The 27157-nt window shown below is 43.7% G+C and overlaps 3 protein-coding genes across 8 annotated transcripts; 2 read left to right on the top strand and 1 right to left on the bottom strand.

Annotated features, from left to right (window-relative positions):
- Nucleotides 1-2755: 2755 nt before the first annotated feature.
- On the bottom strand, nucleotides 2756-17117 carry LOC114869118 (uncharacterized). 5 transcript variants are annotated; one of them, XM_055514716.1, is made up of 7 exons: nucleotides 16977-17110; nucleotides 6210-6348; nucleotides 5436-5536; nucleotides 4786-5088; nucleotides 3226-3345; nucleotides 3048-3152; nucleotides 2756-2976 (listed from the first exon to the last, which is right to left on the bottom strand). In XM_055514716.1, exons 3-7 carry the CDS (start codon nucleotides 5485-5487, stop codon nucleotides 2903-2905), a joined length of 654 nt encoding a protein of 217 aa, XP_055370691.1. In that variant the 5' UTR covers nucleotides 5488-5536; nucleotides 6210-6348; nucleotides 16977-17110; the 3' UTR covers nucleotides 2756-2902. The 5 variants fall into 5 exon arrangements, with proteins under 5 accessions (XP_055370691.1, XP_040929595.1, XP_055370692.1 ...); XM_041073661.2 differs by lacking the exon at nucleotides 6210-6348 and having other exon boundaries at nucleotides 16977-17117; XM_055514717.1 differs by having other exon boundaries at nucleotides 3226-3342; nucleotides 5436-6348.
- LOC114869115 (A disintegrin and metalloproteinase with thrombospondin motifs 2-like) lies at nucleotides 8799-21909 on the top strand. 2 transcript variants are annotated; one of them, XM_029173002.3, is made up of 25 exons: nucleotides 8799-9101; nucleotides 9651-10039; nucleotides 11259-11439; nucleotides 12696-12802; nucleotides 12887-12970; nucleotides 13258-13341; nucleotides 13422-13575; nucleotides 13908-14013; nucleotides 14283-14426; nucleotides 14514-14646; nucleotides 14971-15084; nucleotides 15501-15646; nucleotides 15730-15819; nucleotides 16159-16241; nucleotides 17006-17139; nucleotides 18414-18537; nucleotides 18655-18735; nucleotides 18818-18981; nucleotides 19068-19227; nucleotides 19307-19439; nucleotides 19601-19811; nucleotides 20044-20179; nucleotides 20248-20319; nucleotides 20552-20726; nucleotides 20893-21909. In XM_029173002.3, exons 1-25 carry the CDS (start codon nucleotides 9026-9028, stop codon nucleotides 21611-21613), a joined length of 4002 nt encoding a protein of 1333 aa, XP_029028835.1. In that variant the 5' UTR covers nucleotides 8799-9025; the 3' UTR covers nucleotides 21614-21909. The 2 variants fall into 2 exon arrangements, with proteins under 2 accessions (XP_029028835.1, XP_029028836.1); XM_029173003.3 differs by having other exon boundaries at nucleotides 8800-9101; nucleotides 20044-20173.
- A 2606-nt stretch (nucleotides 21910-24515) lies between these two features.
- ndufa2 (NADH:ubiquinone oxidoreductase subunit A2) lies at nucleotides 24516-26369 on the top strand. The gene is made up of 3 exons (XM_029173010.3): nucleotides 24516-24675; nucleotides 25973-26079; nucleotides 26231-26369. The coding sequence occupies exons 1-3, from the start codon at nucleotides 24572-24574 to the stop codon at nucleotides 26320-26322; spliced, it is 303 nt and encodes a 100-aa protein (XP_029028843.1). The 5' UTR covers nucleotides 24516-24571; the 3' UTR covers nucleotides 26323-26369.
- Nucleotides 26370-27157: the final 788 nt, after the last annotated feature.

Here is a 27157-nt window from a genome sequence, read left to right as displayed (position 1 = left end):
TAGGTTGCCTGTAGGGAGTTTTAATGGCCAGCAGGTGTCAGTATTCAGTGACACAGTATCGACACAGTATCAATACAGTTTTGCAATGTGTCAAAACGTTTCATGACGCCTCATCTCCCCATCACTAGTGAAAACCCAAAGAACAAATGGGAAGTGACAGCGTTAATGCTGGACAACAGTTACAGGAAAACTTCAAAGCCAGGTTTGATGACTACGCCATCTCAAAAGACCTCATTGTGTTTGTGCATGATCCTTTTCGGGTCCGGCGAAGTCTAACATTCTCTGGTCAGCACTGCACTGCATGGTGCAGAGTCTGTGTGCACATTCTGGCTTGCATGCAGTGAGGAGTACAGCCTAATCAAGAAGCTTGCTTTTTATGTGCTTACTTACTTATATGCTTTCATTCGACCTTCTCTTCTCTGAGTCAACTTTGTCATCAATGAATGCCATAAAGACACAAGAGAGAAACCGAATGACACATAAAAACTTGCAGAATGCCCTGCATATTAAAATGACACCCCTAATGCCAGACATACAGAAAATAGTGAAAGAAGGGAAATACCAGTTCTCCCACTAAGTGCTCTTTTAAATGTACTTTCGACCATTCTACTTTCGCCCTTTGAGGAGTCCAGACGTGTTTTTTCTCTGCTTCCACTCTGCTTTTGCTTGCAGTGTCCTTGTCTTGTCTGTTCTGAGCACCCTGATCTGCTATTCTGGAATAACTGTTTTTGGTCAGCCTCGGCCTGTTCTATTATTTTAGTACTCATATTGGGCACTCTGTGTTTTTGTCTTTTAGGATCATGTTGCATCCCGCTTCAAAAGTTTTCCAGTTGATCCAGTGGACACTGTTCATAAAAATGCAGCATAACAATAAGAAAGTGTAAAAAGTGAATATTCCTTTATTTAATTTAATATTATATGCCCAGCTTCATGTTAGTGCAGCAGTGACACAACACAGATCGCAAGCTGCAGCATCTTGTTGCGCCCGCCCCCTGCAGTATTTGTGTACACCCGAGCAGCACACCCCCACACAGCACTTTGTAACATGGCAGTAGCTGCTTAGCTCTCTGTGTCACTGAAGCTGTCTGTGATACATGGCTGTGCTGCAGCCCCACTCTGTCCAATTGTGTGGGCCGGAAATACTGTTTAGGGATTCTGGGTTTGTCTGGGCAAGACCAGAGGTGGTTCTGTGACTGGTCGGCGAGCATGGCTGTAGTAAATCATGGAACTATGACAAAAATCATGCTTAGACAGGATTGGATAAAGTAGCAAAATTTAAAATAAGTAGCAAGTGCACTTTTAACACACCAGGAGTATGTTAGGTGAACCAGACAGTCATGTACCAGAATGCCCAAAGAGTGGATTTTGCATGTGCTGGCACATTTTTGCCTTTTGCTTAAAGACTAAAAGCGAATGCTTAGACCAAAGCCTCAATACTTAAACTTCTTGTAGCACAATGTTAAACACAATGTAACTGTAGCTTAAACACATTTTCAACTTCGCACACATGTTTTCTTACATTAGACACTTTGGTCAAAACCAAAATCCCCTGTTATCATTGGGAAAACGCTCACACTGAGGTCACTCACACACACACACCTGAAAACACCTGCACAAAAAACACAACACCAAACAGTCTTAGCCTCAGTGCTACAAACAGGCCCCAGGTCAGATGTTTGGAGAACTATGCAAACATGGAGGCATTGAGAATCAGAGAGAGGAGTCGGACGTGGACGTGGAGGAGGACGAGGACTATACGAGGACCAGTTTGAGACGTGTATCAGATGAAATCAGGGCCACTCTCACTGGGTCCCATGCACTACATGCAACTGTGCAGCACAGACCAGAGCAGCCCAGGCTGGTGTCAGTTTTCAGCGTGCCGCTATGGTCCAGGATTGGTTCAACAAGCATAACCAGTTCACAGTTTTATACCTGCCTGCCTATATACAGCCCTGTTCTAAATGAAACTGAGGCGGTGGAAAGTATATGATCAGCAACCATACACCCACATGACTCTCCTGCAGGCAGTGGAAGAGGCATGCCGAGACACAGGGCTGGATATTTTCCGATAAGGCGATATTTTCCCCGATGCCCGTGAGGATCGCCTGTGATGTGGATGAGGTCTTATGGCCAGACCCACAAAAAAGACGGGATCCATAAGCCCCCCACCACACACACAAACACACTGTATCTTTTGTTGATAAATTTTAAATTTAATTTTTTTTGTTTGTTTACTTCAGAAATGTTACTTTTGAGTTTTACAGAAGAAGTCTGAGCAAATTATAATTAAAAATGGAAACAAAAAGAATGGAGTGTTTTATATAAAGTTCATCAGTGTGTAGCTGGTAATAGAAAAGGGTGATTCAAATGGAGCTTGTGTGTGAGGTTTTGTTGCAAAAATTAGATTTTTAGATAGGAGTATTAAGTTTTGATTACAGTGTTTCATTTTGGTAAAGAGGTGAAGTTGTTAATCTCCAAGTGCTGATGTCTGATTGGCTTACGTGTAGAGTTTTGACATGGTCCAAATTTTGCAAAACGTGTGTAAGCAATAGGCAAAAATTGTAACGGTTTCCTGCCACAAGATGTCACCCTTTAGTTGATTTAACTGAAATTAACCTTCAAAATGTTGATCCAAAACATCTGCCTCAGCTATGTAAGCTCCTCATCCAGAAACTGTCAGATCAGCAGTGATTACACTGTGTGAATATTCTGAACACTCCAGAATCCAGTTATAAGATTCTACTGACTCTTAAGGTTCTGTGGGTCTGACGTCTCACAGACTTTAGGATTTTTATTTCAGGACCCAAAGTTTTTATCCACAGCTACATTGTTTCAAATATACATAAGAAATGAAAACCTGTCCAGGATGCTCGTTCCAAACAAGCTGAGCTCCGATTGGTTGTCACACGTAGACGTCATCCTCCACTGTCTGCTGTGTGATTGGTGTTTCCATTGAGAGAGCAGGATTACAGGAAACTGAACGGAAGGGAACATGTTAGCACCTGCTAGTGTCAGTTGTTAGCTGGTTCTTGTGTGTGTTTGTTTACCATAAACAGGATCCTCCTCTTTCTCTTGCTTCTTCTCAACGTCATCCTCACCCTCTTTGCCGCAATGACTGAGCATCTTAACATACACATTTTCCTCTGTTTGACCTGTACCAGTAAAACAGATTATAATCTAGCCTCTTTTTTTTAAACTATGCTCGTCTGTCATGAGCTTTCGTACCTGAGGTATCTGTGTGCCTGATCCCTCTCCTCCTCAGGATGAAGATGATGAAGGAAAGCAGCAGCAGAAACAGGAGAAGGCAGGAGATAGACACAGCCACAGTGCTGCTGCTGTCACCTGCTAACAGAGGTATGAACTTTGCTGATGTTAGTGTCACAGAGTGGACTTTTTTATTGGTTTTAGTTAATTATTATATTGCATGGTGTTTTTAATAGCATGTTTTAATATTGCGTGTTTGCCGTGACTTTTTCTTTATCAAGGTTCGGTAGGAAGTATGAGCAGTGGTGTCCAGGACACTGCGGACCCTATTAATATTTAAACTGATTACCTTATTAACTATACTGATTGACTGTTTTATTCCTCAAGGGTTTTTAATTGTGTTGTAAGAAATTGTATTTTAGTTAGTGCTCTTTTCCACCACCTGCCCCCCCCCCAACGAACCTCGATTTAATCAATTTTAGTTGCGGCCTGTTGTCTCCTGGCATAGCTGGTCTCTATTTGAATTTAGATTTTAATTTAAATGTTAAATGTAAATGTTAAATGTTAAATGTAAATGTTAAATGTAAATGTTAAATGTTTGCAGAGTGTAAACTGAATATTCATGAATGGGCAAGTAGACTCCACCCCTACCCTCAAACAGCGCTGGTCTCAGATCAGAGACGCGAACTCAATCACCTCAAACAGTGCGCGCAAACCCCGCCCACATCTGATCTGGAAACTTTTGTTTTTAGCCTGGACTTAACTTCGGCTAGCTAGTATAGTTAGCCAACTAATTCTCCACCGGCGCCACAGAAATATTCTTTTTAAACCTACTTGACTCCTCATTAATGGTGTTTACGACAGAACAGCAGTTTGAAGCGGAGCCTCAGCCCGCACACCTGCCGTTACAGCCCGTTCAATCTCCCCCAACGGGAGGGAGTCGGAGCTGGCGGCCATGATGGCTTCGACTTCAGGCTTCTCTCCAGTATTTTCGTGCACCGATCCAGAGTCAGATGTGGGCGGAGCTATGCGTACTGCTTGACGTGTTTGAGTTCGCGTCTCTGATCTGAGACCAGCGCTGTTTGAGGGTAGGGATGGAGTCTACTTGCCCATTCATAAATATTCAGTTTTACACTCGGCCAACATTTAACATTTACATTTAACATTTAACATTTACATTTAACATTTAACATTTACATTTAACATTTACATTTAACATTTACATTTAACATTTAACATTTAGATTTAACATTTAACATTTAACATTTACATTTAACATTTACATTTAACATTTAACATTTACATTTAACATTTAACATTTAGATTTAACATTTAACATTTACATTTATATTTAACATTTACATTTATATTTAACATTTACATTTAGACTTTTGCACATTTAACTAAATGTGAGAAAACATGTTGTGTCATTTAGTTAAATGTGAGAAAACTAGTTCTAGGTGCTACTTTTACATTTGGCACCCCATATGGCCCAGCCATCCCACTTCCACATCATCAACCATTGTCACATTAGTCCAGAGCTGCTGCACTGAAGTATTCTACATGCAGCAAGTTTCTCACCTGCAGCCTCCACATGGAGTAGGAAGTCTTTCCTCATCTGCTGCGTCCCATTTTCATAGAACACCTCCAGGCGGTATGTTCCTGAGTCCTTGATCTGAACTCTGTTGAATCTCAGTGAGCCATCACTCAGCAGCTCACAGCGTCCGTGGTGACACGTCGTCATGTTATTCTTCAGAGATAAGACCAGGTGGGGATGAGTCCACCTGACGTCCCACCCATGCTCTAGTCTCCCTCCCCCCTCTGCGGGCAGCAGGACGGACCCATCGCTGTGTGAAGATACTGTGATGATCTTTGTGAAGGCAGCTGGGGTCAAAGGTCACACACACACACAGAAGTGAGAGAAGTCTGTTACAACAAACCAGTTTCATTAACTCTGTTTAAGGTCTGGATGCCAGGATGTGCCTGTTCACCACTGACAAGACCTGTCCTGGACAAGTGATGCCTCAGAACACCAGAGCCCAGAGGGACAGGTGAGCTGCTGTGTAACAGTTGAACCTGTGGACTGATATCTGAGCCGTGATAGGATGAGTGTCACCTGATGTGATGGTACGGCTCACTTCTATTGGTACTTGATTACTCTGCTGCACCCAAATGTCTCACCTCTGTCCTGTTAACCCTGAGCAGCTGAGGCTGCTGACTCACACACTGACCTTTGCTCTTCATGACCATCATCGTTGTCATTAACAGGACCAGAGCTGACATGGCAGCTATCTGAAGACTCTATCGGCTCCACCCCGTCCGCTGTCGATCACTGTGAGGAGGAAATGCATACTTTTAGTGGTTAAATATGGCTGTAGTGCTCACAGTTTTACATCTGTTGTTGTCCCTCAGGACCTCACATCAAGTCTCACCCACACATAACTAAACTAAACAGAGCTAGTAAACCGGATGTGCAATGTTCTGTCTGCTTTTTGTTGTGTTGAGTTCAATCTTTGACGAGATGTCGGAGGAGGAACACAAATACCCAAGGACTCATAGAACCAAAAAGGCCCTTTGACTCTGCAACATCACCCTGAACCACTTCGGGTCCAACCCACATGAGCCTTACCTTTCATTCCTGTTACCCATCTTCTAGCCCCACCCTCTTCCTTCCTACCTACCTTACTTTGGACCAGTAAACATCAGCATCTGGACCTGATGCTGCAAAGTACTCAATGTATTGTTATTCAAATCTTTATATTTTATATTTATATTTGTATTTATGTTATGTCTTCTGTACGTTTTTTGGCGCTTAACTAGTCCCACATTCTTTCAGCTACAGAAATATCAAAATTTTCAGCTTTTCACACAGACTCTCTGTAGAAGAAGGGCCAGAGCCGTCTCCATATGCTGAGGAGACTGAGGTCCTTTGGTGTGGGCATAGAGCTGTTACAGACTTTCTACAACACTGTGGTAGCCTCAGGTAAAGATGGGAAGGGACTCACAAGCTGCTTCAGAATGCCTGCTCTGTCCTTGGCTGCACACTGGAGTCCATGAAGGAGGTTGGCTAAACTAGCATCCATCATGGAGAACCCTCCACCCTGCACCACTGTAGAGGCTCTGAGCAGCTCCCTCAGCACCACACTGTTACAGCCACAGGCAGGAAGGAGCTGCTGCAGGTCATTGCTCCCACAGACATCAGACTGTACACTTCATCACATCACAGCAGTGATACACATGTGTGTACAATGTGTATCACATTGTATAACCACACCTTGAAGTTTTTCCATTGTGTTTGTGCAGTGTCTTGGGTCTCATCAGGCACTGTTTTGAAACCGTGAATACGTCACGCCTACATAAATATGTATGACATACAGGCAAAATTCTTACTTTTTTGTATTTTGCTTGATGCCTTATTGCACAATTTATAACTGTTCATTGTTTACATATTACTGTATATACAAGTACGTATCAGATCAGATCAGATCAGATCAGATCAGATCAGATACAATGTTATTTGTCCCACAATGGGGAAATTGTTTTGTTTCCAGCAGCCATAGACAGTTATCAAAGAACAAACTGGCAAAAAAATCAGTTGATTCTATTATTGTGTTTATTATCAGAACCCCTAGGTTCTACTGTGAAGATTCTCTCTCACCACAGGAGCCTTTATTTCCTTATTACTCTGTCAAAGTTTTGTCTGGACAAAACTTTGGACTTTTCGTCCAACACTCCTGGATTTAGGATTGTAACCAGGTCACAAAACCTTTAATGTTCCACAGAATCAAGATTCTTTTTTTTAAACATGTGAATAAAGTCAAGAGATAGTCTCACAAAGTCTAACTTTGACCAGAACCCAGATCTGGATCCTGATCCAGAACATGGAGACATATTGATCAGGTATGTTCCTACCTGTGATGACTCTAGATGAAATCTGAATAATAAATGTGAAACAAAGAGACGCAGAAGCAAACTGAAGCAGGAAACAAGATGAGAAATGTCTGGGTCAGCCCACACACTGTTTCTGTTCACATCAGGCTAAATAAGGTATCAGAGGCGGGTCCACATTCACAAGGTTTCACCAACCTAAAAGTATCATACTACCACTCGTTGTTGCTAAGCATCAGGTAAATCACACGATTCATTCCCATCTGACCCTGACAACCAGAGCCTAAGACTCATTTTCACTTTCTGGATACTTAAGAAATTAACAGTTTGAATCTGAGGCAACAAATCAAAACAAGACATAAACAGTTTGACTTTGTAGTATTGTCCCGGATCCGGTAAAAATTACTATACCACAGACAACATCACTTCCTCCATGTGGCTGTGCTGAAACTAAACTCACACCAGTGTTAACCCGTTTCCAGAAGCAACAAAATCAATCAGGCAAGAGGCAGGTTCAGAATTGGTAGAACTGTCCCAGAACATTGGGTTCTGAACCATGCACACAGCTCATCTTAAGCCTGTGTGAGTTTTACTATAGATGGCCCATTTCAGTCTGAAAACCAAACTAGAAATTGGCCATGAAGGACGTCTACTCTGAGGTGGACAGTTAGCTAAAGAAAATTGTGCTTAAAAGTGATCACATATGTGGTCCTAGATAAAGGCTCCAGGTCCAAACTCAGTCAGCTTCACTTGGACCGACATGGAGACATCGGGGTGAGACCAGCAGGACCCCCCAGGTTTCCTCCTGGTGTCTCGATTCCTGCAACAATGGTTTTGAATATTCTATGAATCCTCTATTGACAATGGTACAAATGTTCATATGTCAGGTCTAATACACTTTCCTGGTTCATTTCATTTGTTGTCCAGCAGGTGCTGCTGCTGCTCTGTAGAGTCTCATCTTATATTAGTAATAATCTCACAAATAAAGATACATTTTACAAGTGCAGGTTCACACCTTGACCATCAAGAGAAGCGTGAATGAGATACCCGTGCTACATCAGATTTATTTATTTAGATGAGTGTCAGCTCACAGAGGTTTTCTCCTCAAACAGTGTTTCAGTCTATAGTTAGAAGCTTGTTTACATTTGAGACACACAGGGTCAGAGCTGTTTTCTGATATTCTCAGTTTTGTTACAACGTAATTATTTTGTAATTTGTTTCTCAGCTGACAAAAAGCTGAAAACACTGAAGACCGAGAATGAAGATGGATGGTGACCTGGTAACTATGGTGACAAGCGTTCTATATTTAAAATCCATAATCCACAGGTCAAACATGACATTTGGTGGTCAGGTAACCTCACACAGAGAAGAGAGGAGACAACAGGAGCTAGAAATTTATCTATAGCAGTGAATGGTCCACATTTCCATAGCGCATTTAAACACCCTTTCCTGGATCCGAAGCACTTTACAGTAGCTTCTCATTCACTCTCACATTCACACACTGATGCCAGCAGCTGCTTGAAACACCAGGGTTCAGTGTCTTGCCCAAGGAGAACATATTGACCCCGGCAAGGATTCGAACTGCCAACCTTGCGGTTAGAGGACTACCAACTGCTCTACTGCCACCCCATGTATCCAGTAATACACTAGGCTGTTGGTGCAGAGACATTGACAGCGAGGGAGGAGGGAAAACCGAGGAGGGAGGAGACCAGAGACGAAGCAAAGAAAAGTCTGCTCTCAGACTTCAGTCTGTGCTGCAGATCTCAATTACACATAGCCTCTGGGTCTCTGCTACTGTTTACTTGTTTGTTGTTTCTGTCTGTCTGTCTGTTTGTTTGTCTGTTTGTTTCTGTCTGTCTGTTCATTTTCTTGTTTGTTTGTTTGTTTGTTCGTTCATTCGTTCCTGTCAGTTTCTCTGTGTCTGTTTGTCAGGATGGCGTCATTTGGATGTGTATCATTGATTCTTGTGTTCCTGCTGGAGATGGGCTCTCTGCGCTCTGACCACACGGGTGAGTCTCCCTGATACTGTGCCTCTGTCAGGGCTGTAACTATCGTTCGTAGCTGCTGGGCAGCATAGTCATGTGGTTTCTGCAGGTTAATGCCTGTGTTGCCTGGCGACCTCTCAATGACAGGTAAAGTAATACATTCACAGTAGCTGTGTGGCATTTGGATGTCAGGTCCATCAGCTCTGGAAAATGCCTCATTATTTCTGTGCAATCACTGATTAGGACTTATAATTTGAGTAGTTTACCGCTGTGACCTCAGTAGAGGTCAAGGTGGGCAGCACACAGGCCAGTCACAGACCAGCTGGTCCCAATGTTTCCAGTTTATACTCGGGTGGTTCCAGCTGTAGTTGATGAGCAAAGTTCTTATCTCTGCTGTGTCTGAGCTTTTCCCATAATCTTTTGCATTTTTGCAATGTTTGTGGAATGTAAGGATTCAGGTCATATTTCATCAGACCGTGTGACAGTTTGACCTTTGACCTTTTACTGAGACAGTAACAAACAGTTGTTGTATGACACAATCAAACTAAACTAACTTCTTGTCTTCTTTCTCAGATTCTCTCCATCAGGTTCTGTCTGAGTTTGGACTTGTTCGTCCAGTCAGGACTGACTCAGAAGGTCGCTTCCTGTCAGTCTCAGTCTCCTCCCACCACCTGCCCCGCCGAAAAAGACACACCCACCAGCCAGGGGGAGATCCCTCTTTGATGGGTCAGGGCACCGCATCCAAGGAGGTGGAGCTTTTCTACAATGTGACAGTGTTTGGTCAGAATCTACATCTGCACCTGCACCTCAGCTCTCGGCTCGTGGCTCCCACTGCCACCATGGACTGGGAGGAGGGAGGACACATTCGCTCGGGGCCAATAGGAGACACCAGCTGCTTTTACACAGGGCAAGTGTCCAACATGGAGGACACGTCTGTCGCCATCAGCAACTGTGACGGTCTGGTAGGTGTCAGCTAAGTCAGGTGTTTACTCTGAGAGTTAAAAAACACACTCAACCTTAGGAACCAAGAGCAGAATCAACAATTTGTGCTTCTGTTTGCATCCATCCTTCTGTATGTGGCAGAACCTCACAATGAAAAGCAAACATTGAAGAGACAAAGTCCGGACTCAAAGTCTGCTTTGATCTCACACATGAAACCTGCAGTGAGTAGTGAACCTGAGCAGATCTGCTGCTGTGTATGGAGGGTTTGGATAGTTCTGCCGGAGGTTCTGTTCTCAGCGTCTGGTTCAGGCTAAAGCTAAAAGGTGGTTGGATGGACTGTGGAGGATTATGCAGAACGTAACACTGAGCTCAGAGATTCTGACCCAGTTCTTTGTAACAATCTGCTACTCTGAGGCTTTGCTTTGTGGTTTGGAAGCTCACAGACGATTGATTCAAGTAATGTTTGACCTGATGTCCAACTGAACAGGCTGAAAAAAAAACATCCTCAGAAGTAAAGCTTTTGATTGTTCACAATGAAAGAACATCCTCGTCATCATCTATGATGAAGTTGTTGATGGACAGATTTTTGCAGAGCTGCAGGAGTTTTTGTATGAACAGCTGGATATGTATAAAAGTTTTGGTTTACTGATGAAAAATAAAAATATATGCGTCACAAAAGCAGAAAAAGGAGAGCATCCTGGTTCAGTCAGTTGGTGGTTCTATCCTACTGAGTCGACTGGGACACGTCTTTGTCCTCACGACAACATCTGTCTGTCGGCAGCCAGACTCGCTGGCACCATACGGACCCACCGGTCTCGCATGGCTTTCTGTTGCATGTTCGGTCATGTTGTTGCTCAGAGCTGGTTCATAGAGAGCCACTGATGAACCACGTGTGACGTGTTCATGAGTCGATGTGGAACTTTAAAGGACTGAAGTCTGGCTCATCACAGAGCAAGTAAATACTGACATATATTATATTTTTAGGAGCAGGTGTTGTGAACCTTCAGGCGTGAACAGAGGTCTGACGTAGACCTGCTCACTTAAACTCGTTGGCTTTTTCGTGTTAAACTGTAGGGTGACTTTGTTGTGAACTGGTGCTACAGAAATAAACTGAACTCAAAATCTGAGCCCTGAAACTCACTGAGGCCTGGTCCTGTTCATTTAGGTTGCACGGTGTTGATTCTGTGTTGTATTGTCAAGGTAGAGATTCATTGGATTTCCTGACTTTGTGCCTTCAAGGCTGGAATGATCCGAACGAGTCAGGACAAGTTTTTCATTGAGCCACTGGATCGCCAATGGGCAGGAGGCGAGCATGAAGAAAGACAACACATTGTTTATCGTTCCTCAGCTGTCATCAAGAAACCACAGGCTGTCAATCACAAGGAAGCCATCAATCAAACTGCTGACGACTTCCTCCGCGGTGAGAAAACACAGTTGCTCCTCATCCTCCAACTCTATGCAAATGCAATTTGGAAACTATGATATAATCAGTTCCCAATTACCAATGGCTAAACAGTGGTCATCAAATATGCAGAGATGACTAAACACTTAGATTCAGCTGAAGATCAGCTCTGTTGTTTCTGTACTAGGAAAGATTCAAAGTAAAAATTGTTCCAGGAAACTTGGCAGCGTGACGGCAGCTTCACACTCTCACTGAGCCAGCTGCAACGTGGCAGTCCAGCTTTCCCAGCTTCACATTTTTGGTGGTTTGGAGGTTTGGACTCAGGGGTTGACAGATAGTTCAGCTCAGGTTCTGACTCCTTCAACGATCAGCAAGGGATCCAGTTCACCTCTGGACGCACCTTAACTGAGCCTGAAGCTGCGGTCGCACAGTGTAAACTCAGAGCCTGTTTCTCATCACTGTTCTGTCCCAGCGACACACAAACATGTGTTGCTGGTATCGTGTGAAACAACTGGTCAGTGTCAGACACAAAATAATCAGCACATACAGTAATGACATAATGTGTGTGTTGGCTGCTGGGCAGTTACATTCTTGTGTCAATGACGCCGTTTACTGGCCAGATGTTGTCTTAACCCTTGAACTCTGTAAACCACAGATGTTTTCCTATTCGTTAAGTTTCTTTTAACATGACCATGAAACAGCTGCAGTTTGTCCTGTTGTTTATTTTCATGAAGCAGATCTGTGTAAAGCACAGAAGAGCTGCCTTAGACACAGGAGGAGACCCTTTTCCACATTCAACCCATAAACATCTAACTTATCCCTGCACATGGTTTGAAGAATCCACAGCTCAATGTGCTTATTTTTTCCTGAAGTACATCTTATATGTGTAAGGAAAACTATACAGAAGATAAAAAATGGCTCTTTATTACTGTGTGTTTCTGGAATGTGGAACAGGGAGGAAGACAAGTGAGACTTTACTTGGATGGTTAGTTCTGAGCTTCACTGGTCTCTACGTTTCATCGCTGTGGAAACATCCTCTCATATTCTTGATACCATGAGCCATGTCTGGGCTCAGACTTAGTTAAAGTGGGTCATCAAAGTAATTTCAGATCAGAATCATCTGAAATTCAGCTTGCAGAGATTCAGATTGAGCCGATAGTCACCAAGGTCTCCTTAGATTCATAAGCCATCCAGGAGTCATTTACTTCAGATCAGTCAGTGAGAAACGTTGTTACGTAAATCTACTGTGCTTCTGATTTATTCTTTGTTTCCAGGTCCTCTTTTAGGTTCCCTGGACTTGAACCAGAATATGTTTGAGTCAGGATCTGGCTCAACACGGCGACGCCGCTACATTGAGGAGGCTGAAACGTTCAATATTGAGGTTAACAATCTCGTCATCGCAGTGATAATAAACTACTGGGCTGAAAATGGCTGAAAAGGTCTCCAAACATTCTTCTTCCTCCAGGTTTTATTAGCAGTGGATTATTCTGTTCTTCTTTTCCATGGACGAGACCACATCCAGAAATACCTTCTGACACTGATGAACATAGTAGGTACAAACGTGTTTCTGCTGCAACTGCCAGACGTTGGTATGTTTGTGATCCACTGGGGTCCTGGGTTCTTCACAGTCTCACCCAGGATGGAGCCACGTGGCGTCCTCCTGGTGGTTAACACTTTAGCCAACCTAGCTGGAGAAAACATTTGTGGCCTCTATCGATCATTATGTTCATTGCAGCACTGCAGATTTAGATACTGCTGGGTTCAAGGTCCAGAACCTGGACTCTGTGGCCAAGTGGAGATTAGAGTAGATCTCACTTCTGTCTCTGTTTGTTCCAGGTGAATGAGATCTATCAGGATCACTCTCTGGGCGCCAACGTCAACATTGTCTTGGCCAGAATTGTAATGTTGTCTTCTACAAAGGTACTGGGCCATGTAGTAGCCTTGGATCAAAGCTACTGCACCCTACAATAAACAAACAATCACTACTATGTGTCCCTCAGTCCCAGGAGCTGATCTCTGTGTGGAACCCCCAGAAGAGTCTGGAGAATGTTTGCGGCTGGTCGTATCTGCAGCAGAGAGAGCAGAGTCAAGCCGAGCAGCACGACCACACCATCTACCTGACCAGGCAGGAGTTCGGTGCAAATGGCATGCAGGGTACTATTGCTAGTCCTACTACTAACACCAGGACTCCAGTCCATGCAGGGTTCTACTTCTGACACTCCCTATAATTTTGCCTCCAGTACTTGACACGTTAAACCCTCAGTGAACTTTAATTTCCCAGCGTCTTGAATCCACTTATTGAGCACAATAGGCCTTAAGTACAGTAATAATCATGAAGCTACTGCATCGACGTGTCTCTTATGCAGGTGTCTCCTTCTCCTAGTTTTACAGAGCAGATCTGCTACTACTACTACAATGTGCTGGCTACTAACCCTGAAACCATGACGAGGCTAAGCCCTAATAACCTCTGACCTCTGTGTCTACAGGCTATGCTCCAGTAACAGGAATGTGCCAGTTACATCGGAGCTGCGTCCTTGTCTTTGAAGATGGATTTTCCTCGGCCTTCGTAGCTGCACATGAAACAGGACACGTGTAAGATAACAAATACACGCAGGACAACTAAAGGCTAATTAACAGGCAGCTCTAGTAATAAACAGATCCAAGTTTTTAAATGATTTTGAAATGATTTTGTTAACATCGTTATGTGAGTCCCCTAACAAGCCCGAACCATAGTGGCTTGTTTCCCGCATACAAACAATAACAATTTTATAACAGCGTCCAGATGTGCACTGACTGCTCTGGTTCCATGGGCTCGGACCCTGCTGCTGTTCCATCTCTGTCTCTGCTGTCTTGGTATCCAGGTTGGGCATGGAGCATGATGGGGAGGCGAACAACTGTGAGGACGACGTGCTACTGGGCAGTATCATGTCTCCACGCGTTCAGGCCACCTTCTATCGGTACCATTGGTCGCGGTGCAGCTGGAGGGAGCTACACCAGTACCTGCAGTGAGTAGTACATGTGATACTACCAGTGTATTTGACTGACTCACTGAAAGAACAACACATGCCAACACAGAATCTGTGTCTACCCAGTACCTACGACTGCCTGCGTGATGACCCGTTCCAACAAAACTGGCCGGCTCAGCCTCCCCTGCCAGGATTTTTATACACAATGGACCAACAGTGTCACTTCGACTTTGGATCAGGATACAATCTCTGTACTGCTGTATGTCTGAAGACAAATCAGGATATGAGTCTTTAAAAATGCACCTTCTCATCATCTTATTAAATTTTCATTACACAAATTTACACAAATGGAACCCAGATCCTGGAGTGACCTGCAAAGATTTAAGGGTTGAGACCAACATTACATCAGTTTTCAGAACATCACGTCCCACAGAAAACATTTACCATCAACTTCACTGCTCCTCTGTGTTTAGGGTGTTTTCACATTTATACGTGATGACGTTATTGGATTCTCATCGCTGTTGAATTCGTCTTGGGTTTGTTGAAAATTATTTCTGTTGGTTTTGCTCTTTTTTTTCCTCAGTATACAACTCATGAACCCTGTAAACAGCTGTGGTGCAGCCGTTACGACAATCCCTACTTCTGTAAGACAAAGAAGGGTCCACCACTCGATGGAACCAAATGTGGACCTGGGAAGGTGAGAACACTGCTGACTCATGGTTGGCAAAGTCTTAGTCAAAGGCACTTTCCTAATACTTTGTTGATGGGACATGTCTTTTTAGTTTCATGTTCAGCTCAGGATATTTGGTTTTTATAGTGTTCTGTGCTTAAATGACTGGACATTCACGGAATGTTTTATTGTTTAAATAAAATGCTTATGTTGTTTTGGAAAAGAGTAAAATGCTTTTGTGTGAGTGTCTACATCTTCCCACCAGCATGTCGACAGCATGCACAGTGACTGGATGCTCAGATCAGATCAGATCAGATCAGATCAGATCAGATCAGATCAGATCAGATCAGATCAGATCAGATCAGATCAGATCAGATCAGATCAGATCAATTGAACTGATTTTTTGGTGCTGAAATGACTGAACTAAAGGTTTATTGTCACAGCACTGTTTTAAAGGCTACTGCATGAGACTGACGCCTGATCTCCTGAGACAAGATGGAAGCTGGGGACCATGGACTTCATACGGCAGCTGCTCCAGGACTTGTGGAAGAGGCCTCAGATATCGGACAAGACTTTGTGACAACCCAGCGTGAGTGTGCAATGCTGCTCAGTCACGGCTTTGTAGCCTGAATATCTGAGACACAAGTTGAGTGAATCTGTTGTGGCTTCTAGTCCAGCCAATGGGGGACGAACCTGCTTTGGAAACAGCTTTGAGTTTCAGCTGTGCAACCAAGAGGAGTGTCCACCACTCACCGATTTCAGGTCTGTAGGTGTTTTACTCTACTCTACCCTACTACTTGCACATGCTCCAAGAGATAGGGCTGTTAGTGCTTGTACCTGTTTCCTTGGGAACAAGCTTTTGACACAGCTCCGGAACCTGCTACACTACTGACCTGCTCAACCTCTGGAGCCACAGGCTGTGTCCACTGGGGAGAAGGTTTTGGTGCTGCTCAGGTTTTTATCGGTGTTCATCACTGGGCTCTGGCTCCACCATGCGCAACCTCTTCCATAAGAGCAGCGTGGCCACATCACTGCTGTAATGACCAGTTTTTGGTCTCATCAAACCTCCACCCTGGGTTCATGTGTTGCTATGTGTTTCAGGGAGGATCAGTGTAAAATTTGGAATCCAGTTTTTGAGCATGAGGGAGTGAAACATCACTGGCTGCCCTATGAACACCCTGAACGTAAGTACTTTAAATATGTGCTACCTGACCATACATACATTAGAACATCATTATAACAACATATATACCATTGAGGAGGTGGCGGACAGAAGGATGTTGGCTAAACTACCATCCATCACAATGTGCACCACAGTGTGGAACCACACCCTGAACTTTTTCTCCATTGTGTTTGTGCAGTGTCTCCACTATCAGTCATTGTTTCTGACACCATGTATATATTTTGATCTTTGTTGATGCCTCACTCTTGTACAACTCATTACTGTCTACTCTTTAAATATTAATGTATATACAGTTATTGCTTAGTGCAGGTATGTACAAGCATTGCTGTTGGCTTTGCACAATTGTTGCTGTTTTTTGTTTACTTTTTCATTTCTGTCCTGTCTATTGCTGCTATAAACACAAAAACGTCCCCATTGTGGGATGAATAAAGTCGTATTATATTGTATTGTAACATGCACACCTCGACTGCAGCTACAGACATTCATTATACAAACACACTTGAGGTTGCTGAAGTACAGATTGTTTCACATGTTAAACCCATCAGGCAGGAATCTGTAACTGGAAGGAAACTTTCCTCCCTTTAACCCTTCAAACTCTGAAAATATTTCCTTATCTGTCTCTGACAGTCTCCTGCTCCACTTTAAATTTCCCAATAGTACAACAAGGACTCAGATATTTTGTTTAGGGAAGAGTCCAAGATTTTAGTAAATTAGCAGTGCTTTAATTCATACTTACAGTAAGTGACTTGTTTTCTGTGTGTGTAGCCGACCAGCGCTGTCGTCTGTACTGTCAGTCCAAAGAGACGAGGGCGGTGGTCTCCATGAACAGAGTGGTGCATGATGGGACACTGTGCTCCTACAGTGACTCCTTCAGTGTCTGCGTCCGAGGAGAGTGTGAGGTCTTTATTTAGCTTCTGCAGTTTTCTATTATTGGTTATAATTTATCCCAATGATGCTGCTGAACCCTTACGGGGCTGTGATGTATAGTGAGACCTTATCAGGTTATGCTTTGTTCACGAACACATGGTGATGCACTATAGGCCTGTCTGAACCAGCATCAGTAACTCCTGTTTTGGATCGAGCCCTTGGCCAGTGACCCAGTCTCCGCTTCTTGGACACTTTTGAATGATCGTTATCACTGCAGATTGGGAGCATAGATAAGATAATTAGTGTCATCACTTCAGTTTAATATATGTAGCACAAAGTGGCAATAAGTAATCACAAGGTACTTTGCAAGGAAGGTTTATGGTCATTACTATACAGAAAACCCAATAGAAAATCAGGTGTTCCAGAGACCACTGGGCTTCGCTGAGCTCTGCTGGTTTCAGAGTGCAGGGGTGGAAAGAACTGTGGACCTGGACTAAAAATCACTAACTACTACACTGCTCAGCCACACACCCAATGTCAGCTGCGTAGGCAAACCAAATTTTAAATCCACTGACTCAAGTCCTGCTCTACCTGGAGCTGAGGCCAGATGACAAAATGTTGATGATGACAAAAACTAAATGAGGCGTGCTCATTAAAGAGCAGAACACAGGAACACAAATAATAAAGACACAAAGCAGTATACTTACAGACAAAAACATGTACGAAAAATTATTACATGGCAGGATGATAAATTTAACACAAAATTTAAGTAACACACACTGGAATTCAGAGAATACATATTCATATAAAAACACAGAGGACTGCAAGGCACACACAGGTAACAAGGACAATACAACATTCAGAAAGTGCTTGAAAACCTCTAAAACCACCAGGACACAGCCTGACAAAGAGGCAGGGAGCAACAGGCACAAACCAAGGTTAAGAACTAAGTGACTGAGGGACCTATGGAGGGTATGGTGACAGGCATAGATGATCAGCACAATCAGACCAGGCACAGGCAGGAAGCAGAACAGAAATACCATCACACCAAAACAACTGCAATTCCTCACACCAGAGACTCTAATTAGCTTCAGTTAGGCTAACCTTTGAAATGGGCGATGACACATCAGTGCAAAACAAGCTAGATGAAGGTAGAGGGCACAATAAAACAAGATTGTTGTCAGTCACAGCTAAAAGGTTTGCAAAACTAGGGAAGTGAAGTGAATGACTGTAACTGTAAAGTAAAGGCTAGAGAAATAAGTTCTCTCCTTGTTGCCTTTCTCTTTGCCTCCTGTCTCATGTGCAGCATGTAGGTTGTGATGGACAGATTGCTTCAGACAAGCAGGAGGATCGTTGTGGAGTCTGTGGAGGAGATAATGTGAACTGTAAGATCATCAAAGGGAACTTCACTCGAAGCGCCAAGAAACAAGGTTGGAATGAAATCTGCACACATAGGACAGACGTCTGGTTCGGTCTCTATATTCCAACTAAATCCTGATATAATACTTTCTAATCCTGTGTGATTAGTTAATGTTTCTATGATCCAGGTTATCTGAAGATCCTGGAAATCCCCAAAGGAGCCAGACACCTGCTAATTCAGGAGGCCAAAGGAACTCCTCATGTCCTGGGTGAGACAAGGGAAGGGAATCGTAAAAGAACTCCTCCAGGCCATACTTTTTTGGAAACCTTGTTTCTTGTTTCTTGTTGCAGCACTAAAGAACCAGGACACAGGTCACTTCTTCCTTAATAATGGGGACAACCTACCAGAATCACAGGTCTTGATAGAGAAGGGCGTGGCTTGGGACTACAGCACGACTGAGGAGCAGGAGTTCATCCAAACCACCGGACCACTACAGTACAGTGTTCTGCTCATGGTGAGGCTGAAAGTGCAACAACAAAACCATGTGTCAGGTTAGAAAATCAACCATAGCCGTCATCTTGCTTTTGTTTTGTTCATCAGGTCCGTCCTCATGGTGATTCCAAGATAACAGTATCCTATAAGTACACCATCCAGGACCGTCTCCGGACCTCACTGGAGTCCAACATGGTGCAGGAGGAGGCTATCTTCTACGAGTGGGCTCTAAAGAAGTGGTCGCATTGCTCCAAACCCTGTGGAGGAGGTACAGCACCCTCCTGCTGTAGGAAGACAGTCTGACTGGAACAAATGCTTCTGCATTAACAATGGTCTCTGGTTGCCAGGAAAACAATACACCAGGTTCGGCTGCAGGAGGAAGGCTGATGGGAAAATGGTTCACAGAATGTTCTGCTCCAGCATCAAGAAGCCAAGAGCCATCGCTCGCAACTGCAACACTGGCGCCTGCAGTTTACCCCGGTAACAAACTGAGTTACCTCAGTTAGTAGCTCAGTTAGCATAAGAAAGTATTGAAAAGTGGTGCAAACCCAAACGTTCAATCATTACTTCAATATTCTAAATAATATTTAAAAGTGAAACACTACTGCGTCCGATCTCATCTACTGTTTGTGTCTGTTCAGCTGGGTGACGGGGGGCTGGGGTGACTGCAGCGCCACCTGTGGCCAGACTGGGTGGCAGCGTCGCTGGGTGAGCTGTCAGCAAGGTTCGAGCAGGGGAGCCCAGCAGCGGCCGGTGAACATCAAGCTCTGTGGCCATGAGCGACCCGAAGCCAAACAAGCCTGCAACCGTGTTCCCTGCCCTCCTGCCTGGCGTGCTGGACCGTGGACCCCGGTCTGTAGACTCCTGCCTTTACTCTAGACTTTGCCTCATTGTTGCTATAACAACAGCTCTTATTCGTAGTTTAACAAGTGCACATGGACGAAGTGTTTTACCAGGAGAACAATGTATTTTTAGGTTTAGTTTAGGTTTTTTGTGTTACTGTTTTCTAACCAGCTAGGACCATCTGAGCTTTTGTGACAGATTCAGCTGATACTACAGTTCTGATAAAACCTTGTGCTGGCAGTGTTCGGTCTCATGTGGACCTGGGACTCAGGAGCGTCAGGTTGCATGCTTAGGTCCTGGAGATTCACCTGGAAACTGCAGTGAACCTGGACCACGGACAACCAGGGCCTGCCAGTCTCCACCCTGCAGCAGTAGGCGTGAGAAATACTTAAGGTCTGTTTAATGAAGAGGAGGTCTGTGTAGCTGATTGTATCTTCCCCTGCAGGTGACCAGAAGACTATCATCCAGTGGCTGTCCAGGACCAACACAAACTTCTCAGCTCCAGACACCTCCAGCAGTAAGGTTCCTCACCCTGCTCTTCAATTCCTGTTGGTTGGAGATCAAATGTGACCAAAACCCATTATGATCTTGGCTCTACATGAAATGCTTGGCTTGATGGCTCAGTTGGTAGAGCATGGAGAGTTGGAAGGTCCCAGGTTCAAAGCTCACCAATAATTATTATTATGTTTGGTAGATTTTGTCTGCACTTTACCTATCTGTCACTACTTTAAACTGATGCCTATCTCCAGAGCAACGTTGCCGTGGTGATCGGTCTGTGTTTTGTCGGATGGAGGCCTTGAGCCGTTACTGCTTCATTCCTGGTTATTGGCAGATGTGTTGCAAGTCCTGCAGCAAAGAAAACTTTAGCTACTCTGACAAGTTGAGCGACTTCAGCAGCACGTTCTCACCAAGCAGGAGCAGCAGGTCAGAAGACCGTTGATTTATTCGTAAACTTGTTTACTTGTTTGTTAAATCATTCGTCAACCTGTTTGTTGTTTATCATGTTGGTGCGATTATTGATTTTCTGACAGTATATGCACGTAGGAAAGTTCCCAGTCAGCATTTATTCTGTTCTTTCTTTTGGAAAAAGTTCCTGGAATGTGTCCACGGAGTCACTGGCATCTGTGGCTACATCGACCCGCTCAGACAGCAACCACATCATCAAAGAAATAGTCAGCTCTTCCCTTCCCAGCTTTACAGTGCCTCCATCCCCCAGCAGCGGTGGCACACAGGGATTTGTTTACGTGGAATATGATGACTATGAGGACTACTCCTCCTATGAGGATCTTGTGATTTCCTCTGAGAATCATCATATAGTTCAGACTCCATCTGCCACTGTTCCACTTACCGCTACGACTACAAGACGTCCAAGAGAAATTGCTCCACCCCATTTATTCAAGAAGAAAACTGCCACTCCCACAAAGACTCCAAGTCATACTCCATCACCAGTTTGGGCATTTGCAATTCCAACTGATGTCAAGGACATCATCACTACCACAGAACCTGTAGGGCAGAGCTCTCAAACCAGAGTCAGTCTGACAGAAAAGCCTCCTCCGCCCACATCTTCAACCTCCTTCATCCCACTGCAGAAGGACAACAACTCAGTGGACGAGGTGCTGTACCGAATTGTAGGAGTGGACTCTGACTCCATGAGAGGACAGCAGCACTTTGTGCCGCGTATGCCACCGTTCCGGGAGCGAACACAAAACAAACGCATCCAAGAACTGTTGAACGAAAAGCGACGGCAGGATGTTCTGAGGAGATCCAGCAGGAGCAGAAAGAGCAGGACTGACAGCAGGCAAACCGGCTAAATAATGCAACAATTCAGCTGCAGGTGGTTGAGTTTTGCATTGCATGTGCAGCTTTCCCAATTTCGGTTAACACTACAGGACTTTTGACGAGAAACAGTGCTCACTAATGATATACACAGCTGATGACTTTCACTTTCATTATGAATGTTTAAAGTCTGTTCATCAAGGTATGAAGACCTGACCCCAGCACAAACTAAAACCTTCAGAGCACTGGTTGTGTGGTTTCACATTCCTGATGTTTGTACCCAATAATCACGATTGTAAATAAAGCAGTAAATAAAGTGTTGAGTCATCAACATCTGTTAAGAGTTTCACTTCTTAGATCCCACCTAATCCCTTTTTTCACTAAGATGAAAAAGTACTTTTCAATGAAATCAGCAGAAGAAGGTGCTCAAACATAATAAAGATGATTAGTTACCCAGTTTACCTAGTTTGAGCCCAAAGTTACAGTTTGACATAGAGAAAATGTTTGGTCATAGTTCTAAACAGATGCAGGTTCTTCAAGGAAACATCAGGTTTCTGCTATAGTATTTCAGTCTGAGACATGTTACCCAGAATTCATAGCAAACCACTTCTACATACAGCCCTAGGACCAGCGTTACGGCACTTACTTTCACCTGAACCACAGTTTGGCCACTGGCCACTGACATATGGTGGGAAACCTCTTACATCTGCTTTTGTTTCTAGTTATTCACTAGATAAATTAATTCACTTTTCAGAAGAAGAAAGCCTTTGTTGTTCATTATCTTCTGTATTTAACCCATCCCCTGGGAAAGCAGTGGGCTGCCATGCAAGGCACCCAGGGTGTTTGGAGATTACAATATTTATACTTTCTTTATTGATTTTTAGCTTTATTTTTCAAGGAGGCTCTAAAACTTTTCATCTCTCAGCAGACAAATAGTGAATCTGTAATATTTGTGGTTCCAGTCTCTATCAGTGTGATGGAAACCAGCTGCCGTGCTCCACATCAAACTGAATTCAGATCAGATGAGTCATGTTTGAATGTGTGCAGCTTGTGTCGGATCAGTGGAAACAGCTGAGTGCTTTCATAAACAACCACACGTTTCCAGTTTCCTCCAGAAAGCAATAAGGAACCAGCAGCTTCGACTCTAACTAAATGCTGGTTTTCCTCCATGTGACTGATGTAAGCAGCACTAGTAAATTTGCAGAGTGATCATATTTCTTCTACATCAGCTTCTCTTCACTGGCTTATGGCTGAAAGTCCAACATCCTTCTTCTTACTAATGAAGTTCCAATTTATCTTCAAGACACTTGAGTCTCAGAACACTGGTTAACTTGTGCGTCTTTCACGTGTCATCATCCTCTTCTGTGAAACCATCTCTATTTCCAGCTTTACTTCCATTCCAAACCTTTACCTTGGTATCCACTCCCTGTAACCTCAGTCCTCAGTAATTTTAATGTGGAACTGATGAAGACTTTTTTTATTAGACAGCAGCCTTCTGTCATCTCACCGATGCACATCCTCTACCTGCTGAGGAGACTGCGGTCTTCTGGAGTGAGGGGCCACTCCTGAAGACCTTCTATGACTCTGGAGGCATCATCATCGTGTGCGTGTGGTCTGCTGGAGCAGCAGCATCACAGTGATGACAGGAAGAGACTGGACAGGGACATCAACAAGTCCAGCTCTGTCCTGGGCTGCACTCTGGGCACGGTCCAGGAGGTAGTGAAAGAAGGGTCCTGGCTGAACCCACATCCATCCTGGACCAGGACTGTGATCCACTGGAGGACTCACTGTCTGCTCTGGAGCAGCTTCAGTGACAGAGGGATCCATCCTCGCTGTGTGAAGGAGAGATATCGTAGCAAAACTGATAAACCACCCACTGCATCAGTGGTAATATGAACATTCGCTTGGTGCAATACCTGTGCAATAATTGTACAAACTGTGTGTTAGGGAAATTGTTAGTTCCCTTTGTAAATCTAAAATAAAGCAGACACAATCAGTCTAGACCTTCTTTGGGATTTTACTTGCAAGGAGTGAGCAGTTTACAGCAAAGGCAACTTTCTCTCACTGAAGAGAAGACAAGGATTCAGCTCATAATATGTATTGCATTCTGGGAGGTACATAGTCACACAGTACGTGGGAAATATTTTCTGCACAAAGCAAGCATTGGGCTCATCAGATAAGGATGTTACCGGTACTCCCCATTTCTTGCAGAGCAGAAGGGAGGAAACTTCAAAGCTATAGCACAGCTAACGAGGCTTACGCAAAATATGTTTCAATGATTATATGCAGTATTTTTTCAATACTGTGCAATATGTAGATTATAGCTATGACATTTTTGCATATCCACTCTGACTACTTTATTATACTGTGCCGATTCAAGTCAGTTTCAATGACCTGTTCTGTATTCCCTGCTATATTTTTCTTCTCCTGTATCACACTCTGTGTTGTTGTGAGACGAAATTTCCCCATTGTAGGACTATTAAAGGTTTTCTTATTCTTTTCTTATTCTTCTTTATATAAAACATTCTTATTTCTTACACTGTTCTTTCAATTAAAGAAAAAATACAAAAGCTGTTCTATAATTTTTATTTAATTTCAGATAAAAAGCACATCCTGAATGAAGAACAGAACCAACTGTGGCAGTAAAATGGAAATAAATGCAACCGTTATTAAAAAAAACTTAATCCATCTAATTGAATTTCTTCATATCGTACCAAACCATCTCAAGGCACTTTTTGTGATCTGGACTCAAGGTTAAGTTGAGTCCAGATCACAAAACGCAACTGTACAGAAGCATTCATTTAGGGTTAGAGTTTAAAGCTTCCTTTTGCAGGATGTTGTTAATCCTCTTTTAATACACCTGAATCTATAAACGCTGTCAGTTTCAGTACCTGTAAGGACAGACTCGGGGCTTCTGGTATCTCAGCCTGTCAAGCTCTTCTCCGGGGTGCATTAACCCTGTATTTGTCCTTGACCAGTAGCAGGAAGCTAAGATGGCGGCCGCCTTAGTGAAGAGTCTCAGCTCCAGTTTGGGGAAAAATCTTCGGGAGCTTCGCGTACACCTTTGTCAAACCTCCGCGGCCAGCATGGGAGCCAGGTGAGGTCCTAGCCACTTCGAAAGTTAGCAACGGCGGGTACATGGAGTATTCTAAGCATCCGAGCATCAATACTTTTAACGACTGAACCACCCAAGTGTTAGCGGCTAGTTAGCGCAGTTAGCTTAGCGTCATTTTTTGCCTGTTTGTTTATATAAACAACACATATGAAGACTAGCCGTCGTGTCGGATATATCTATCTATCTAGATAGATAGATAGATATAATAGACATAACTGAAGTGGCTGATCTCAACAAATCCTACCAATGGCTTGAAAGGGCTGGGTTGAAGGACAGCACAGAGGCACTCATCCTGGCTGCACAGGAGCAGGCCCTGAGCACCAGAGCCATAGAGGCCCAGATCTACCACACCAGACAAGACCCAAGGTGTAGACTGTGCAAAGAGGCCCCAGAGACGGTCCAGCACATAACTGCAGGGTGTAAGATGCTGGCAGGCAAAGCATACATGGAACGCCATAACCAAGTGGCTGGCATAGTATACAGGAACATCTGCGCGGAGTATGGACTGGAAACCCCAAGGTCAAAGTGGGAAACACCTCCCAAGGTGGTAGAGAACGAGCGAGCCAAGATCCTGTGGGACTTCCAGATCCAGACTGACAGAATGGTAATGGCGAACCAACCAGACATTGTGGTGGTGGATAAAGAGCAGAGGAAAGCCGTAGTGGTGGATGTGGCAATACCAAGCGATGGCAACATCAGGAAAAAGGAACTTGAGAAACTAGAGAAATACCAAGGGCTCAGAAGAACTGGAGAAGGCTTGGAAGGTGAAGGCCACAGTGGTGCCTGTGGTGATCGGAGCACTAGGGGCTGTGACCCCCAAACTGGAGGAGTGGCTACGACAGATCCCTGGAAAAACATCCGAAATCTCAGTCCAGAAAAGTGCAGTCCTAGGAACAGCAAGGATACTGCGCAGAACCCTCAAGCTCCCTGGCCTCTGGTAGAGGACCCTTGGAAAGTGGTGAAAGAGCTTGGAAAGTGGATGAGACCACCCGCGGAGGGTGAGAATAGAGTGTGTAATAGAATATATATATATATATATATATATATATATATATATATATATATATATATATATCACATATATATATATATATATATATATATCACATATATATATATCACATATATTCTTTGGTTTAGTGTGTACCATTGCTGAGGACACTGCTGGAATGTGAGGTAGTTGGCAGGAGTAAGGATTTAAAAATAAAAGGAGCTGAAAAAGGAAATGAGCCTCCAGTTGATAAAAAATTATAATCACCCAGTGATTCTGTGTTTACAGAGACTTTGTGGAGCAGCACTATGTGACTCTGAAGAAGTCCAACCCAGACTTTCCCATCCTCATCAGAGAGTGTTCTGGAGTCCAGGCCCGACTCTGGGCCAGATACGGTAAGTCAGAATCTGAGTGATCAGTTTGGTTCTTAACGTGTTGACGTCACTCTGCTACACAGGACAGAACACAGGAAACAGTTCACATTTGCCTTCATTGTTTTTTCATAAGCTACATCACTGATTACTGGTGTTTGTGTTTTGTTTTCAGAACATGGGAAAGAGCAAAGCATCTCGGTGGAAAATGCTTCTGTTAATCAGGTGGCCAAAGCTCTGCAGACTCTGGTTCAGGCCAGACATTAACCGCCTACCTAATGTGTTGATGTAAATAAATATTATTATTAATGTCACTATGTGTCCTTTAAATTTATTGTTAGTCTGGGTTTGAGGGTTTTGAAGTAGATTTTATGGATTATATATTCTATAGTTTTAAGATGCTGGATGTATTATAATCAAACACACAAGAGGTTTTTAAGGTTTCATTTAATAAACTGTATTTTCAGTCTACACATGAATAAACTGAAATCACTAGCAGGAGCGTGTCAACTCTAAACCTTGCAGTTGGTTCATAACATTTATTTTTGATATTGGGCCTGTCCACCACAGACACTGCTGAACATCCAGGACTTTGGTGTGTGCCCCAGTATGACACTAGAGTGGCCTCAGCAGTCCTGTACTGAGTTGTGTGCTGGGCGGGGGGCAGTACAGGGAGAGACAGGAACAGATTCAACAAGCTGGTTCAGAAAGCCGGCTCTGTCCTGGGCTGCACACTGGAGTCCATGGAGGAGGTGATGGACAGAAGGATGTTGGTAAACTAGCATCCATCAAGGAGAACCCCTCCACCCCCTGCACCACACTGTAAAAGGCTCTGAGCAGCTCGTTCAGCACTAGATTGTTACACCCACAGTGCAGGAAGGAGCGCTGCCCCACAGCTATCAGACTGCATAACACAGCACTGAAGTGTACCTACATGATGTACTCTTTTATTTTAATGTTTGTGTAATTACAAAAAATGTGTGAAATATCTAAATTTCTGCTGTATAAGAATAAGATTGAGAAAACCTTTAATATTCCCACAATGGGGAGATTTCGTCTCACAACAACACGGAGTGTGATACAGGAGAAGAAAAATATAGCA

The sequence above is a fragment of the Betta splendens genome, chromosome 14 (assembly GCF_900634795.4).
Source record: "Betta splendens chromosome 14, fBetSpl5.4, whole genome shotgun sequence".
In the NCBI taxonomy this organism is placed as follows: Eukaryota; Metazoa; Chordata; class Actinopteri; order Anabantiformes; family Osphronemidae; genus Betta; species Betta splendens.
Note: the sequence above shows the minus strand (reverse complement) of the source record. Positions and strands in the feature narration are given on the sequence as shown.

Bases quoted from the DNA above. Each gene is read 5' to 3' on its own strand.
- LOC114869115 (XM_029173002.3), top strand. From the start codon at position 9,026: ATGGCGTCATTTGGATGTGTATCATTGATTCTTGTGTTCCTGCTGGAG. The intron at 13,576-13,907 runs GTACTATTGCTA...CTGTGTCTACAG, and splicing joins CGGTGCAAATGGCATGCAGG to GCTATGCTCCAGTAACAGGA. The intron at 16,242-17,005 runs GTAAGTACTTTA...CTGTGTGTGTAG, and splicing joins GCCCTATGAACACCCTGAAC to CCGACCAGCGCTGTCGTCTG.
- LOC114869118 (XM_041073661.2), bottom strand. From the start codon at position 5,487: ATGTCAGCTCTGGTCCTGTTAATGACAACGATGATGGTCATGAAGAGC. The intron at 5,089-5,435 runs GTCAGTGTGTGA...CTTTGACCCCAG, and splicing joins GATGGTCATGAAGAGCAAAG to CTGCCTTCACAAAGATCATC. The intron at 3,153-3,225 runs GTACGAAAGCTC...TTACTGGTACAG, and splicing joins CAGGCACACAGATACCTCAG to GTCAAACAGAGGAAAATGTG.
- ndufa2 (XM_029173010.3), top strand. From the start codon at position 24,572: ATGGCGGCCGCCTTAGTGAAGAGTCTCAGCTCCAGTTTGGGGAAAAAT. The intron at 24,676-25,972 runs GTGAGGTCCTAG...CTGTGTTTACAG, and splicing joins GCGGCCAGCATGGGAGCCAG to AGACTTTGTGGAGCAGCACT. The intron at 26,080-26,230 runs GTAAGTCAGAAT...TTTTGTTTTCAG, and splicing joins CCGACTCTGGGCCAGATACG to AACATGGGAAAGAGCAAAGC.